Below are 17,985 nucleotides of genomic sequence, written 5' to 3'. Positions count from 1 at the left end.
TCTGCATCAGAGCACTTCTCTTAGAAGGATTTCCCTTCATGTGACCTGTTCACTTTTATAAACTGCCCCCCAGCAAAAGCAGTCATCCTTTATGTGCCTTACGGGCCATTCTTAGTCAGCAATTCTGAATTGTAAGCTGATTTATTTTCAGAGGGAATGCCTTTCCAGGGTGCATAGGACTGTATCCCTCCGTGATGTCATTAATCCTCTCAACCTGCCTCTGAAGTTGGGAAATTACCTAGGTAAGAAAGAATATGATGAAATGCAAATGTGGGTCTGTAAGTGGAGCTTTAGAAATTGATAGGTCTTTTTAAAGATGCTGTGATCCACCTTTGTATCTGAAAAATCACAGAAACAAAGGCTAACCCTTACGTTCCTTAAAGACTCTATACAAATAAAGATCAATCATTTGGGTCCTTTGGCTGGGAAAAATTAAAACAGCCAGAGCAGTCCCCTTCCAATTGAATATGCAGGCTGGGATCGCACTGTGTGCAGCATCTGAGCCATCACTCACTGTGATGGGAGGTGGAGGTCCTGACCACCATGGCCACAGCAGGGTCCGAGTTAGCCTTCCCATGCCTGGCAGGGAGTATGTATTAGCTGAGCAGGAAATCTCAGGGAGCAACCAGGGTCACAAAGCAAGCCCCGCGGCCTGGCTGGGCCAGGCCTCCCTGTGGGACCCAGCTCTCGAGGCAGCTGCACTGCTCCCCACCTAGGATGCCACTGTGCCAACCAGCAATGAGTGTAGCAAAGCCTAGGCTGGCCGCAGGGGCACAGGAAGAAGAAAGCCAGGAGCTAGGACTGTAAGCCAGGCCCAGGACGGCACATTCAGCTAGTTTGGGGGTCACCACACACTCTTTAGGAATCTCTGCTGAGATGGTCTCATCTTGGGAACTCTGGAGATGATTATCCCCCCATGACTTGTTTTCCTGGGAATTTATCCAGAGAAAGCCATTACTATAATTAAAGACACTCTCACAGTAATTGCTTTCCCATTATTTCATTTCTGTCTCAGTATCATAATTTATTCACAGCATTCCTGTCCTAGTGGAAAGTTTGAGACATTTACCTGAAGCCACAAATAGCAAATACTTCTTCTCATGCTATTTTTTCCCACTCCCCCCTTGATTTCCTTGTTTCTGTCAACTGCACCATAGTCTCACACATGAGCTAAACAGTTGACTCATCTTTGACATCACCCTCAGCTTACATCAGGCTCCAAATTCTCATCACAGGCATCCTCCCTTCCTCTTTGCCTTCCCGTGCCCTCCGCACTCCAGGTCCTCATCACATGCTCCCTGAAGTACTGCCCTTGGACACGGGCTCTGCCCCTGCTGGTGCTTCGGCGTCACTGTCCCCTCCTGGGATGACCCGTGGCCTTACAGTCCACACTTCCCCACCTGCCAGCCAAGTCTACAGCCCCTGTGCTCACCTTCCCTTCTGGGCCAACCCCAGCCTCAGGGTCCCCCCTTTCCTGCCCCTCTCAGATGGGAGAGCACCCCAAGCCCACTTCCCCCTGGCCTCTACCTTTCACACGCCAGCTTGAATGCCATGGTCTCCAGTTCCACACCAAGGTGAAGCTTTGCCTGCTCAGTGAACATCCAGGGAGAGGCAACCTGGTATTGGGAGCGAGTGTGGGCTCCAGAGTCTGATCGACTTGTTTCCTTGGTGATCTCTGACCCCTGGCAAGGCCCCCTCCCCAGCACCAGCTCCCCAGTGATAAACACAGCACCTGCCGCTTGGGGTTGCTGACCACATGCACGCTGGCCTTGTTGCTCTCCCTCCTGGTGACTGCTTGGTCGCTGCTGCCTGGTGCTGTAACTGTTTGTGTCAAGGCCTCCTGGGAGCCAAGGGCCCGCCTGCTCGTATCCTTTAGTGTCTGATGTCAAAGCACCCCTGCCAGCACTTTCCAGTAGAAGTGTCAATGCAGGGCACATGTCATTATGAACTTCCTAGTAGCCACATTACAAAGGAAAAGAAACATGTTTATTTTAATAGTATAATTTGTTTGACCCAACAGTTCCAAAATATCACTTAAACTTGTAAGCAGTATGAAAACTATTAGTAAGGTGTTCTACATTCACGTGTTTCATGCCAGGTCTTCATAATCGAGTGCTTGTTTTACCCTCACAGCACATCTCAGTTCGGACTAGTTGCACTTTACGTGCACTTTACATGCTCAATAGTCTAATATTTATACCCCCCTTTTTCAAAGATGCTTGCAGGGCGGGTTTACACAACAGCCTGTTCCACGGGGCCCCTGGATGCAGAATCGCTGGGAGGGGATGAACATGTGTACCACGAAGTGTTCTGACCCCCAGAGAACTGAAACATGACATGATTTGTCATGATGCTTGCTCTGTGCAGGGAACCATGAGGCCAAGACCTGACTGTCCCTCCTCTGAGTTAATACTCTTCACACCCCTGGGGCTTGGGTGCCTGGTGGACGTCTCATGAAAGAGCATAACTAAAACAAGAACAAACACTGCATGTGAGGCCAACTTATGAAAGAAAATGCAGGGGGTGGTCAGTAGTGATACCTGACGTGCACTAGTACTTTTTTGGCTGTTTTGTTTTTCTTTTTTTTCTTTTCAGTGTCCGTGAACTCTTGTGTTGTTCGGTGTTGGGTGTTCTGTTTTTGTTTTTGTTTTTAATAACTAGGAAGCAACATGAATACTATATAAAAATTAATGGGTTTAGATTTATTTCATATCAGAAAAAAATTGCATAGGCTGGTATGTATTTATGCTACTAGAAAAAGAGCATTTTCCAAATGTTGTTTGGTTTTCTAATATCCTTTAATACATTTTTCAAATGGTGCTATTAGTTTAATTAATCAGGTAAAATCCATTTCTAATTTAACTATAAAATTATCACTTGGCTCTTTGAATAGCTATAAAGCTAGTTGTTTTTTTTTTTTTTTTTTTTTTTTGCAGTGGGTTTTGTCATACATTGATAGGAATCAGCCATGGATTTACATGTATTCCCAATCCCGATCCCCCCTCCCACCTCCCTCTCCACCCGATTCCTCTGGGTCTTCCCAGTGCACCAGGCCCGAGCACTTGTCTCATGCATCCCACCTGGGCTGGTGATCTGTTTCACCATAGATAGTATACATGCTGTTCTTTTGAAATATCCCACCCTCACATTCTCCCACAAAGTTCAAAAGTCTGTTCTGTATTTCTGTGTCTCTTTTTCTGTTTTGCATATAGGGTTATCGTTATCACCTTTCTAAATTCCATATATATGTATTAGTATGCTGTAATGTTCTTTATCTTTCTGGCTTACTTCACTCTGTATAATGGGCTCCAGCTTCATCCATCTCATTAGGACTGGTTCAAATGAACTCTTTTTAATGGCTGAGTAATATTCCATGGTGTATATGTACCACAGCTTCCTTATCCATTCATCTGCTGATGGGCATCTAGGTTGCTTCCATGTCCTGGCTATTATAAACAGTGCTGCGATGAACATTGGGGTGCACGTGTCTCTTTCAGATCTGGTTTCCTCAGTGTGTATGCCCAGAAGTGGGATTGCTGGGTCATATGGCAGTTCTATTTCCAGTTTTTTAAGAAATCTCCACACTGTTTTCCATAGCGGCTGTACTAGTTTGCATTCCCACCAACAGTGTAAGAGGGTTCCCTTTTCTCCACACCCTCTCCAGCATTTATTGCTTGTAGACTTTTGGATAGCAGCCATCCTGACTGGCGTGTAATGGTACCTCATTGTGGTTTTGATTTGCATTTCTCTAATAATGAGTGATGTTGAGCATCTTTTCATGCGTTTGTTAGCCATCTGTATGTCTTCTTTGGAGAAATGTCTGTTTAGTTCTTTGGCCCATTTTTTGATTGGGTCATTTATTTTTCTGGAATTGAGCTGCAGGAGTGGGCTTTATCCCAGGAATGCAAGGATTCTTTAATATCCGCAAATCAATCAATGTAATACACCACATTAACAAATTGAAAGATAAAAACCATATGATTATCTCAATAGATGCAGAGAAAGCCTTTGACAAAATTCAACACTCATTTATGATTAAAACTCTCCAAAAAGCAGGAATAGAAGGAACATACCTCAACATAATAAAAGCTATATATGACAAACCCACAGCAAGCATCACCCTCAATGGTGAAAAATTGAAGGCATTTCCCCTGAAATCAGGAAGAAGACAAGGGTGCCCACTCTCACCACTACTATTCAACATAGTGTTGGAAGTTCTGGCCACAGCAATCAGAGCAGAAAAAGAAGTAAAAGGAATCCAGATAGGAAAAGAAGAAGTAAAACTCTCACTGTTTGCAGATGACATGATCCTCTATATAGAAAACCCTAAAGACTCTACCAGAAAATTACTAGAGCTAATCAATGAATATAGTAAAGTTGCAGGATATAAAATTAACACACAGAAATCCCTTGCATTCCTATATACTAACAATGAAAAAACAGAAAGAGAAATTAAGGAAACAATACCATTCACCATTGCAACAAAAAGAATAAAATACTTAGGAGTATATCTACCTAAAGAAACAAAGGACCTATACATAGAAAACTATAAAACACTGATGAAAGAAATCAAAGAGGACACAAACAGATGGAGAAACATACCGTGTTCATGGATTGGAAGAATCAATATTGTCAAAATGGCTATTCTACCCAAAGCAGTCTATAGATTCAATGCAATCCCTATCAAGCTACCAACGGTATTTTTCACAGAACTAGACCAAAGAATTTCACAATTTGTATGGAAATACAAAAAACCTCGAATAGCCAAAATAATCTTGAGAAAGAAGAATGGAACTGGAGGAATCAACCTGCCTGACTTCAGGCTCTACTACAAAGCCACAGTCATCAAGATAGTATGGTACTGGCACAAAGACAGAAATATAGATCAATGGAACAGAATAGAAAGCCCAGAGATAAATCCACGAACCTATGGACACCTTATCTTTGACAAAGGAGGCAAGGATATACAATGGAAAAAAGACAACCTCTTTAACAAGTGGTGCTGGGAAAACTGGTCAACCACTTGTAAAAGAATGAAACTAGAACACTTTCTAACACCACACACAAAAATAAACTCAAAATGGATTAAAGATCTAAATGTAAGACCAGAAACTATAAAACTCCTAGAGGAGAACATAGGCAAAACACTCTCTGACATAAATCACAGCAAGATCCTCTATGACCCACCTCCCAGAATATTGGAAATAAAAGCAAAACTAAACAAATGGGACCTAATGAAACTTAAAAGCTTTTGCACTACAAAGGAAACTATAAGTAAGGTGAAAAGACAGCCCTCAGATTGGGAGAAAATAATAGCAAATGAAGAAACGGACAAAGGATTAATCTCAAAAATATATAAAGCTAGTTTTAAATGTGAGCTCTTTCAAAATTCTGCAGCCAAAGATTTATGTGAGATGTATTATAATTACTTTATTCATTCTTTGTGGGGAAAATGAGCTTTCATCTCATATGGCAGTATTTCATTGTGGTTACTGGTTACTCTTAATTATGTGTACTTTTTCATGTGGTAGAGAATAAGCAGCGTTTTCTTCAATAGGAGGCATGAAATTCCCTAACATATTCTAAATTTATTTATGCACATTGATAGTTCTCACAACAAAAAAACTAATTGTTTTGAATAAAAACCTCAAGTTTCCTAAGCTGAATTATAGTTCATTTTTAACTTTCTTTTAAGGACCCCAGAGACAGGGCAGTGTGCTGCTGAATATCTCTGAAGTACATTCTACATTAGGATGTTGGAGCTGGGGGTTTATTGTGTTGATGGAGAATGCTAATCCTGAAGCTCTCTCTTTCTCATCAGTCTTGCTGCATGTGGGAGTTGGTGTATTTTCTATTAATTACTGCTCTAGGAACATTCTCCCTGACCCATTAAATGAAGCCCTAGACAGACTAAGTGGAAAGAACATTATTTTATTACTACTTTAGTGATGCGGGTACACACAGGTATTATTATTCGGTCTTAAGACTGGTGCTTTTTACTTCGAGTAGAAAAGTCAAATTAATCATTCCATAGCTAAGGCTTTTAAGTTTAATTGAACCTTCTTCATCTAATATTGGTTGATCAGAACTGGTTACTTTAGCTTTCTATAACCTTTATTTTTTAAATAGAAAGTGGGGAAGAAAAACCAATGTCTTGGAACTTGCTCCGATGTTCAAAATGGCAAGTTAAATCCATACCAAATGTAGTTTTGAGTGTTACATGGGAAAGCACATGATTGGAGGTATAATGTAACCCTTAGTGTGGGATCAGAAAGCTGCCTTTGTGTGGATGCCACAAGCATATCAAAAACAGAATCTTTCCTTTTTTCTGATCAAGAATAATTTTGAACATTTTTTGAAGTTGCAGAAGATGAAGCCTAAATTTCTATGGCTGACTGGTCTTATGAGTCATCCGGGTTGACCAAAAGATAGCCTAGTCTGCTGCTCTATACATCTACAGAAGGATTACATATCTCTAAATAATTTCACATTTTATATTTGGGAAACACCGACCCTGCAGTTTTGCAGTTTGAGGGATAGGGATCCAGGCATTTTGGTATAACTTCTGGTTCTGGGAGATGGATCAGCAATGTGCTTCCCCTAACCCCATAACTAAGGTGCTGGTTTCAGCAACTGTCCATTTGGGTCTTCAGGTGAAAAACAAGCAAAACTATGCTGGTGAATTCCCTTGAAGATCCACACCACTGTTCTAACCCTCTCCCTATAGTTACAGACGTGAAAGGATATCCTTAGGACACTCAGAAAAGAAGTGGAAAAGAAGGAATGCTTAGAAACTAAATCTGACAGGCAAGCAATAAAACAGAAATCTAAAAACAAATACAGGCTGTTTAAGTGGCTCCATTAACATATATTCCTGAGCTCCTATTGTGTGCCCTGCATAAGTGTAAGCAGACATATAAAAGAATGAGAGTATTTCTTACCTACTATACTTGCCTAATGAAATTTAAATTAATATTAAATTTAGAAATAAAAATGCTCATCATACTGTAAAAAGTCAACGTGGAATTTCAAGCCCACCAGATCATTAAATGGAAAGTTTATTTTGTGTGTCTTGACTGTTTAAGGTATTGTGTGTAAAGCACACTGTGCCTGGCAAAGAGTAAGACCACAGTAAATGGCCGCGTTACTGTTATTGCTGTTGATTTGTGAACGTTCTGCTGTCCAGTCCCAAGTAGATGTAATGGCTGGTAGTAGACTGTGAAATGACATATAACACCACTGAGCATTCTAAATGCTGGACAAGGAACAGAAAGAGCCAGACAAAATTCTCATTCCGGGACAGAAAATCAGGCCAATCCACAAACCTGGTAACTGTCCTTTGCCAGAGTAGATCTTAGAAGGGGCCAGGAGTGGAGGCAGGAACCATGAGAAACAAGCTTTGCTGCCAGCAATCAGAGAACCTCTAGGCATCAGCTTCAAGATAAGTGTGCTAAGAACCAGCCCCCTTCTTAGGCATGGTTTCACCTGAAGTTTGTGACTCAACACTGTTTAATTTTCTGTATAGATATATCTCATTTTATACCTATAGCCTACAATATGATAGACTTTACTTCCCGTAAACCTTGCCTTAAGTGGATTTTACTGGAATGCATTTATTCTGTGAAGTAGAACATAGCTTATTGGATAATGCAGCTCTCCCCCATGTGTAGAATTCTGTAGAATGAGGACTATGAAATGATTTCGCAGAACAAAAAATTGCTCTTATGGCCTTAGGAATTACATGATATAAAATTGTCAGCAGAGGAGGTTGGGAAATGACCTTTGCCACCACGGCCTCTGGGCCACATGCTGCCCCTGATGCAGGCCTCTTCAGCGCCCTGGGCAGTGAGGCTGACCTGGTTGGCAGGAAATGTTAGAGCCCTCTCTGTGGCAGCTGCTCTCACCCACCCTTCTGCACCTCAGCCTGTTGTCTTCTCTCAACTCACCTATCATCTAGGTCAGAACCAACCTTCAGAGACTCGTTTTTCATTCTTAGCTCCCAGGTCTGTTCTGTGGTCATCCATCCTCAGATATTTTCCCCTAATACAGTCCTTCTGTTTTTCAAACACCCAGTTTTTCAAGCAGCAACACACAAGTGAAGCCCAGTATTTACAAAAGAGGCTGGAGCCACTCTGGGTAAACTGGGGTAGGATCTAGAGCCCTGCCACCAATTCTCCACCCACCCCTCCCCTGGCTCCCCCTGGGAGCCCAGCAGAACCCTCAGAATCCATAGAGAAGTAGGTCCACCTGTGGAGTTTAAGTTCGTTTTGTGAGCACCTACCATGTGCATCTGCCACAAGATAATTATGGAAACAGGTCTATCGTGGTGGACAGAACAAGCTTTAAGAGACAAAGCAGAGTCTTTCCTTTTCCTGATTCTGGACTGTCCAGATCCCTCTCAAGTCCAAGCCTAACAAGGTGGGTCACCGCTAAGGCTGAGGTTTTGAAAAGCTGTGCTTATGGTGGGCTGTCCCACCCCAAAGGTTAGGAGCAGAAAAACGGTGAAAGAGTGTCTTGGCGGAAGAAAGGAAACCCAGTCAGCGAGGCCCAGAAGTCAAAGCCAAGTGAGAGCGGAGAGCAGCCAGCACCCAAGACAGAGCCCGGCATCTGCCTCCATCACTGACCATCGACAGCCGTGTGGGTGGGTCAGGGCAGACATGTGGGGAATGATGGTCCTCTTGGTTCATAGAGTATTCTCTTTGGTTCTGGCCTTGGCTTATTATACCCCTCCTCCTCCCTTCATAAAGAAAGAAAGCAAGCTCCTGTCACTTCTCTCCTGCCTCCCTCCTTTATAAAGGGCCCTGTGATTTTGTGAGGCCCTGAGAAGGCTGTGCAGTTTCTAGGCTGGCTTCTTGGTCACCAGACCCAGAGCAGCAGTTTTCAGTCTTGTCTCTGGCCTGACACTCTTCAGTCATGTTCACAAGCCCGACACGCTTCCATGGACATGGGCAGATTTTGCCAACTCCTCCCCCCCAACAGGGCCTCGAACATTTTGCATGCTGATAATTCTAAAAGCACTGTACTGACTAAAGCAGCTTGCCAAGGATCCGTCAGGAGTGTAGGGTTCTGAGGGACTTCAGCGCAGAGGAACCAGCTGCACCATCTCCTCTCCGTCCCCTTCCCTCTTACTTAGGAAAATGCATCGATGTAAAAATTAGAGTAGGTGTAATCTTGAATTTTCTCTAATTTCTAAAAGAGTAATTATTAGAAAATACGCATGCTACAACAATAATTTAACCCTCTTATGGTTGACACAGAAATGAAGACCTTCAAGTATGTTTGTGATTCAAGTAACACACTCTAATAAGCTATGTTTAAGGTCTTTTGTCCTAGGAATCTTGATATGAATTACAGTATCAGTAGCTTTTAATTTATTGTTAGTGTCTTGCCTGTATCCAAAAAGGAATGGTAGTAATTTGCACATACTAATAACACTGTTAATGTGGAAACAGAAATGTTTAAACCTTTTCTAATAAGGGAGACAAAGCAAATGTGTAACCATTCTTTGTGCCAGTAAGTCACTGCACATATAATATTTATGCTTGAGCTTCCCACTAGCGAAAGTAAGAAAAGAAAGTGTGCTGAAGAGAAAGTGTAAGTCTTTTGAAAAAGAGAAGTTCTTTTCAAGTACTAAATTGTAAAAATGGTTTGTCACAGAGAACATTAAATGTAAGAGATGATACAGGAACCTCATTTTTACAACCATCACAGATGCATCATATTTGTGATCCTTGATTAGATTCTGCCCGTCCTCCTCATGGAGTAACTCTGCTTTGCTTTGCAAAACCACAGTCATCTTGCCTAAGGATGACTTGGTGATAAACCAGAAACTCACATATGTTCATTCAATGTTTATTAGAGGTCCAGCCCCAGCCTGGGTGTAAATTCAGGCCATAGATTAGGTTTGGAACAGACTGAGTTCCCATCAATTAATGCTAATATGTTCATTTCATTTCTAAAACTGCAGGATTTCTAATTGATTTGCTTTTAAAATCTGCCTTCTCTAGGAGTTCTGTGGAATTTATCCTCTTGTGATGCCGTAAAGATGACAATCATCCGAGATGCTCTCTCGACCCTGACAAACACTGTGATCGTTCCACATTCTGGATGGAATAACTCTTCTTTTGATGATGATCATAAAATTAAATTTCAGACTTCACTCGTTCTGCGTAATACAACAGGTTGCCTGAGGTAGATATTTTATTTCTTCTTTCCGATTGTGATTAATATGTGTCATAGCCAAGTTGATTTTAGGATGATTTACTTCACTTTCATTAATATCTCTGTAAGTTTCCAAGTTTGTTTCAAAATTTAGGCCACTAGACTTTGTTCATCTGTGAGGAAAACATTATGAGCACAGACTAGTGGCTTGATAGACATTATCTTGTAAACGACTCTTCTGTAGAGTAGTCAAAAAAACCCTTTCAGTCTGAAAAATTACTGACACAATGCCAGTGTTTTACACTTTAACAGCATTTTTCTGGTTATTACATTCTGATTGCTAATGTGTTTGCAGCCTGGTTTTTGTTTAAATTCAAAATGTGGAGGTATAAACTTTGAGTTGTAAAATGAGTAAGTCATGAAGGTATGATGTACACCTTGGTGACTAGGTGCTGTGTGTGTGTGCTCAGTCGCTCAGTCATGTCCGACTCTTTGAGACCCCATAGACTGTAGCTCCCTGGGCTCCGCTGTCCATGGGGATTCTCCAGGCAAGAATACTGGAGTTGGTTGCCATTTCTTTCAACAGGGCATCCCCCAACCCAGGGATCGAACATTGCAGGCAGATTCTTTAGCATCTAAGCCATCAGGGAAGCCCTGGTGACTATGGTGACTATAGTCAACAATATTGTGTTGTAAAGTTGAAAGAGACTTAAGAAAGTTAATCTTAAAAGTTCTCATCACAAGAAATATGTTTTTTGACTTTCTGTGATGACAGGCTCACTGTGGTGATCATTTCACAGTGTATACAGATGTCAAATCACTGTGTTGTACACCCGAAACTAATATAATGTCTGGTAATTAGACGTCAGTCTTTTTAAATTGGGGCTTCTCTGATAGCTCAGTTGGTAAAGAATCTGCCCATAATGCAGGAGACCCCAGTTCAATTCCTGGGTTGGGAAGATCCACTGGAGAAGGGATAGGCTACCCAGTTTTCTTGGGCTTCTCTTGTGGCTCAGCTGGTAAAGAATCCACCTGCAATGTGGGAGACCTGGGTTCAATCCCTGGGTTGGGAAGATCCCCTGGAGAAGGGAAAGGCTACCCATTCCAGTATTCTGGCCTAGAGAATTCCATGGACTGTATAGTCCGTGAAATCTCAAAAAGTCGGACATGACTGAGTGACTTTAACTTTTTTAATGTAATAGTTGAAACCTTTTTGCTTTTCAAAGGGTGCAGAAGGGTGTGGTTTAAACAGTCATTGGATTTGAGTTTTATAAATAAATGATAATGAACCCAAATACTATTTTCAGTCATTATCTTTAGCACTTGAAATCCAGAAAGCCTCCTTTAAGTGTTACAGTATTGCTCCTTATTGGCTGGTCATTCTCATCAGCTGTTGCCCAGGTTTCTTGGGAACTTGAAACAAACCTTAGGGCTCTGCCTCAGACAGACTGGCCTCCTGTCCCATTCTGAGCCTTGGTTTCCTCATCTTTAGAACAGCGGTAACAATACCATCTCCGAGTTGTGAAGACTCAGCTTGTATAGAATGCTTCCTGTAGTGATTACACACGCTATTCACGTTTAGGCTAAGATGTCTAAGCATCTCTACAACAGAGCTTGTGGGAGCAGGGGGAAGGGCCTGGGCTTCTCCTCTGAAGCCTTCCCCTATTGGAATGGTTAGGTTAACTGTGGGCTCCTTCGCCTAGAACCGGCGTGGTGGTGCTGAGGAGTCAGGCTCTTAGAGAACAGACCAACTCCCTGACTCAGATTCCTGCATCACCAAGCAGGTCACATGGCCTCTACTGCTGATTCGTGGGTCAGCATCTCATCCTCTCCCCATGCCTGAAAGGGGAGACTGTGATCACTCAGCCAGTCTGCCAGGCTTCAGGGAAAGCCCGGGAGCAGGACACACAGGCTCCCCCAGTGGTTCAGAGCTATTAACATTTGGCGAATGCCTTCTGTGTTCATTTAGTGATGACCAAAACAGACTGGATCCCTGCTCTGATAGAACAAAATTCCATTGATGAAGATAGGTAAATAAACAAGAAAATAACAGATGTCATTTAAAAGAAAATAGGGTGACCTAAGCGTTACTAGGTGGGTACTTTGAAGGTCAGGCGGTCTCTCATAGGAGGTAAAGTTTAAGCCTAGATCTGAAATACTACAGGAGCTGCTCGCATGAGGGCCGGTGAGGGAGGTGAGCAGGTCACACATCTCGGCAGAGGAAACAAGGAGTGTAGAGACTCTGGGGCAGGGGCCGGCTTGAGGCTTAATGGGCAAGGTGCAGAGTGCTGCCAGGTTATGGCAGATTTTTTAAATCACAGGAAAGAGTCTGTACCACATGCCATGCCATGGGAAACAGGGTTTTAATCACGGGAGTGGGCATGGTTTCTGACTATGATGTAGGAGACAGTGGAGGCAAGAAGCTGAGGCTGTGCATCAATCCAAGCAATCAATGAGAGTGGCTGAGACCAGGCTCTGGAGAGAAGTAGGCACAGTGGGGTATGTTATGGAGGGAAAGGCTGACAAGATTTGCTTATTGACTGACTGTGATAGACAATGAAAAGGGAGAAAGTAAGGACAGCGCCTTTATCTTTGGCCAGATCAGCTGGGAGCATGGAAGTGCTGTTGATGAGGTCAGGCAGAGGGGCAGGGGGAGCAACTGAGGGTTTAGCCTGGCCTACTTTGAGAAGTCTAATTAGCTATCCATCCGGTAATATCAGGATAAATGAGTTTGGAGTTCTTGAGAAGGGTTGCCCTAAAGATAGACATTTGGGGGTCATGGGTCCATAGGTTGTGTTCCTTGTTAAATCCAAGGAACAGAAGGACACCACTCAGGAAGAATGCAAAGATAGAGGCAGGGACCAGTATAGCCCTGGGCACCCCAGAGGGACCCACGGGCAGAAGAGGCTGAGAAGGAAGACAGCAGATGAGAGGAAAACCAGAGAGATATGAGGAACAGAAGAGGGCAGCTGTTGAGTGCAGCATAGAGGTTACCGCGGATAACAACAGTAGAGGGATTATAGGTGATAGTATCTCTTTGGCCTCAGAAAAACAAAGGTGAAAAGAGAAGTCATTCTCAATCCCCCTTGCAAAGGCTAATTTTTGCAAAATTGCAGAGTTAGACTACTTTGTTAATGGCACATAAAATAGAGCCTTATAATTTGGTATCAGTTCACAAAGTTGAATGGATAGTAAAATTTCAGTATGGATGAGACCTAAAAACAACTCAGAGTTTTTAATAATTTAAAAGATGAGGAAAATTGTAGCATGACCAAGTGTTCTCATTTAACCTGAAGTTTTTGTATAAGAAATGATGTTTCCTCTGTTCATTCAAGAAGCATTTATGACCATCAACTACATGCAAAAAATGTTTTAATAGGTGCAAGGACTGCCAAGACCTTACAAGGAAGTAAAACTGCCTGAATATAACAACCATGCGTGGCTAACAAACATCCTTTCACATGGTGGGGACTTTTGTAATTGCTTTATCTGTAGCAATTCATCTTTTCCTCACAGCAATCCTATGAGATAGTTACTATTATTCCTCCTTTTTTTAGGAGGGATAACTTTAAAAAAAAAAAAAAAGTTTAGAAGGAAACTCAGGATAAGCCCCCAAAATAATTATTTTAGGAGGTTAGAAAGTGACCTGTCACAAGAGAGATACAAAGTTCAAGTGTCCCTGCTGTCTTCTATTCATGGCTAATGAGGGGCTGGCTATTATGGTGAGCTCTTGAGATATTAAAATGCAGGCTCCATACGCCTCCTCAGACCAGATTTGCATGCTGCTCTGCAGTCCATTCTCAGATCATTAAGGTAAGGCTCCATGGCTAATGAGCTCCCCCGTGTCTCTGCCTGTATAGGAATCTCAGCTCTGCTGGGGAGGAAGCAAGGAAGCAGATGCGGTCCTGCGAGGGGCTGGTGGACTCGCTGTTGTATGTGATCCACACGTGTGTGAACACTTCTGATTATGACAGCAAGGTCAGTGAATGCTGGTTGGCAGAGGACAACAGCTGCTGACCACCACTATCTGCATGCCTTTGACTCTGGCTGGAATTCCTGACCCTCTCCTCTTCGTTAGGTTACACTCCAGGTTAAAGGGAGAATGTCTCTAAAAATTACAAGTTAACAGAGACAAGAGAACTTAATGAAAATAGCCTTAGAACCGTGAAAACTGAGTGATTCCATGTGGTTAAGAACCTTAGCAGGGTCCAGACCTTCTCTGTGATTCTCCTGGGCTCAGTGTCAAGGTGATTGCCCCACTGCTGTTCTCTCTAATTCTGTATCCCCTGCTGCTACAATCAGACCCATCTGCATCTGCATGCTGAATAAAAGTTCCTGATTGAGGCACTGGAATCCCCCCCACCTCTCTGCCAAACCTGCCTCAGTACCAAAGGATGCCCTTTCTACATCCCAAGCTGCTGCCTTTCATCCGCTCCCTCTGTTCCTAGCACAAGCCCCTTATCCTCGCCTCCTATTTTCTCCATCCGGCCCTTGTACAAGGCATTCTGCTCATCACCCAGGGTCTGCACTGGCATCAGAGGCTGGGGAAGGTGGGAAGAAACAGGAAAGAGGAACTAAATGTGTCAAGAATCCCAAGGCAGGCCAGTCATGTATTGTTCAGATTGGGCTAGACAAAGAGAGGCCACAAGTAGGCCTGGGTTTGAAAATAAGGGTCTGTGAGAGAAAAGAATGATGAGTGGTAGGCTTGGGAGGAGGTAGAGGAGAATTCAAAGTGACAGCCAGGTTTTCATTTGAGCTTCATTGAACCAAAAGATCCTCAGATGAAACTGAGAGGAGTAAATAAATTGGAAGGGGAAAGCTTGTGGGGCAAAACCGAACTTGGTTTTTGACACTCTGTTGAATAGACAGTTGGCCTCTCCGTTAGAGGTATGATAGAGACTTTGGGGGGCCAAAGACCATGTACAGAAGACAAAATATAAAACGAAAGAGATCATAGAACTTTCCACAGATGGAGGGGAGAGGTGGGAGATGGAAGAAGAGGACAAAGCTGGCCCTTGGGGGAGGGGCTGTGAGAAGGGGTGGGGTCCTGGTAATTTGGGGGCATCTGCCACTGCAGCAGCCCTGAAGCAGAAACCTTGGGCATTGTCCCCTCCAGAGCCCCGCACATTTCACTCAGCGTGACATCAGATCCTCAGCTGTACTGCGGGTGCTCCGCACACTCTATGAACTTGGGGTCCCACCAACAGTCTGGAGTCAGTGTTCTGACTTTCAGATTGCAGGGTCCCATCAGTGAAAAACAGTTCTTTCATATTCTACATTTATTTAGTACCACTGGTGCTTGGTACAGAAGCATTTTGCACTAACATGAAACGATGGTTTTAACCCTGTGCCGTATTGGGTTTCAGACCGTGGAGAACTGCGTGTGCACCCTGAGGAACCTGTCGTATCGGCTGGAGCTGGAGGTGCCTCAGGCCCGGCTGCTGGGGCTGAACGAATTGGATGACTTACTCGGAAAAGAGTCTCCCAGCAAAGATTCGGAGCCAAGCTGCTGGGGGAAGAAGAAGAAGAAGAAAAAGAGGACACCACAAGAGGATCAAGTTAGTATTTTATTTGACATGAAACTCTTAAAGTTTCATTTCTCTGGAAGTAAGAAATCACATATTTGGCAAGAAAAAATTTTTTCTCATGATTCAGCTTTTCTGCATAACTCTAGCTGAGTCCAGCAGAAAGGAACGTTTTCAAATGTTGAATACTGTATTCACTTTGCCTCCACCAGTGCATGCTCTTTGTCTTTCAGTGGGATGGAGTTGGTCCTATCCCAGGACTGTCGAAGTCCCCCAAAGGCGTTGAGATGCTGTGGCACCCATCAGTGGTAAAACCATATCTGACCCTCCTAGCAGAAAGTTCCAACCCAGCCACCTTGGAAGGCTCTGCCGGATCACTCCAGAACCTCTCTGCTGGAAACTGGAAGGTAGGGTGTCCTCTGCTCATCCACACCTCCATGCAGTCACACCAACCATGGTCAATGGAAAGGGATGAACGAAGGTGTTTAGGACTTAGTAAAGGGTAGGAGGAAAGAAGTGAGGAGACTGCAGTTGGCTCAGGGGATCCAAGGATGAATATGAGATAGCCCTTCCCCATGAGAAACTGAAGGCAAAAGAGAAAAACGGACATACTGAGTCAGTGTTGTATAGACTCCATGGTCTTGGAAGAGGACCTCTAACCCAGCCTGCTGAGGGAAAGGCAAGGAAGGAGGGACTCCAGGAGGTAGGGAAGAGTTCCTGGGGGGATGGTGCTGCCCAAGTGGAACCTTTAAGAATGAGCAGATGAAGCCCGCACGGTGTGAGGTTGGGTGCAGAGGGAGCTTTCCAGATAAAGGGACAAGAGGGGACAAGAGCCCTCACAGTGAGGACATCATGGGCGGAGGCTACAGGCTGGTGGCTGAGATGTGCAGGGGGACGAAGAGTGCCCATGGTGGAACTGGCCCTCGTAACCAGGCCTGACGGCCAAGCTTCAGGAGCTAAAACCTGACCTTCAGACCAGAGGGGCCACTGAAAGGGTTTAAGCAGACAGGCGACATATACAGATTGATGTGGACACGGTTGGATCCCATCTGCAGCTGCACTGAGAGTGAATTTGAAGTCAAGAGCCATGGAGGCTGGGATTCTGTTGGAGAGCCTGATGAGAGATGCCGAGGGCCTGAATTACAGCTAAGATTGGGCCGTTGTTCCTTTCTAATACTTGCAGTTTCTGCCTCCACTGGTAAACGTGTGACTTCATTAGGAAAATTGAAGGTGATTTCCTACTGTTACCACTATAAGCAAGTTCTCAGCACTTTTTAAATATCATCTGACAATGTCTCAGACAACCCTTGTTTGAAACATTTCAACCTCTAGAAGTTTGCCAACAAGTATGTTTTAGTAGAATTATTATAATGCTTGTTTTTGGTTATTTCCTCCATCACCACCTCCCAAAACGAAAATTGTCTGGGCATTGTTTTTTACCATAAGAGTGAAAAGTATTGCATTGCTAGCATGCAACCAGCTGTTCTAATGCTTATATATAAATAATTAGGCCTGGTGCTAAGCCACTGTGGTTTTTTTTGTTATTGTTCTTGATGTGTGTATAACTGAGTCACTTTGCTGTACGGCAGAGATTGGAACAACATTGTAAATCAACTATTTATTAATTAAAAACATTAAAAGTGCTAATAGTATCTAAGTACTGACTCTGGAGCCAGACCCCTGACTTTGAATCCTGCCCTACCTCCCTTACTAACTGGAGGCCTCAGATCTTCCTGTCCTCAGGTTCATCATCTATAAAATGGAAATAATACCCACCTCATTATGTGGTTTTAAGGATTAAATGACATAATAAATGTGGAGGACCGTGGACGGTACCCAGCACATAAGTATTCATAAATATTTATGTTGGTGATATGGTGCTCACCTCCAGCATCTTATGACCTGAGAATCATATGGTGATTTTAAAGAAGACAGTAATTAAAATAGATATGATTTGAGTTGTAGAACTTTATTTTCTGGGAGCTTTAGTGAATAGAAGTTAAATGGCAGTGTCATTTAAAATGTAAATATTATATGGAAGTGATTTCAAAGGTATCTAAAATAGTAAATCAAAATATTGGACTCTCATTAAGAAAACAAGATAGTCATGGTGAGAGATATGAGCAAGTCAGAAGCTGTTTTGGGAGTGGTAATGGTGGTAACGTTCTGAAAGGGAGGCACTTGAGGTAAACTGAGCCAGTTGTCTCCAAGACAGGCAGGCATTGGTTCTGTCCTTGCAGGTTTCAGAGGGAGAAGTTGCCAAAGCTACCCAAGTCCTTTACCCAATAGCAAGTTGTGT

The 17,985-nt window shown here is 43.3% G+C and overlaps 1 protein-coding gene across 15 annotated transcripts in view; it reads left to right on the top strand.

Moving 5' to 3' along the window:
• Nucleotides 1-17,985, top strand: part of PKP4 (plakophilin 4) — a 248,764-nt gene that overhangs the window by 214,856 nt on the left and 15,923 nt on the right. For all 15 annotated transcript variants that reach the window (XM_043894948.1, XM_043894946.1, XM_043894943.1 and 12 more), the window contains 4 exons: nucleotides 10,008-10,191; nucleotides 14,022-14,139; nucleotides 15,528-15,719; nucleotides 15,920-16,093. In XM_043894948.1, the coding sequence (XP_043750883.1) occupies nucleotides 10,008-10,191; nucleotides 14,022-14,139; nucleotides 15,528-15,719; nucleotides 15,920-16,093 (668 nt within the window). The remainder of the gene's footprint in view (nucleotides 1-10,007; nucleotides 10,192-14,021; nucleotides 14,140-15,527; nucleotides 15,720-15,919; nucleotides 16,094-17,985) is intronic.

This window comes from Cervus elaphus, chromosome 33 (genome assembly GCF_910594005.1).
Source record: "Cervus elaphus chromosome 33, mCerEla1.1, whole genome shotgun sequence".
In the NCBI taxonomy this organism is placed as follows: Eukaryota; Metazoa; Chordata; class Mammalia; order Artiodactyla; family Cervidae; genus Cervus; species Cervus elaphus.
The sequence above is the reverse complement of the archived record's forward strand: the minus strand, read 5'-3'. Positions and strand labels throughout refer to the sequence as shown.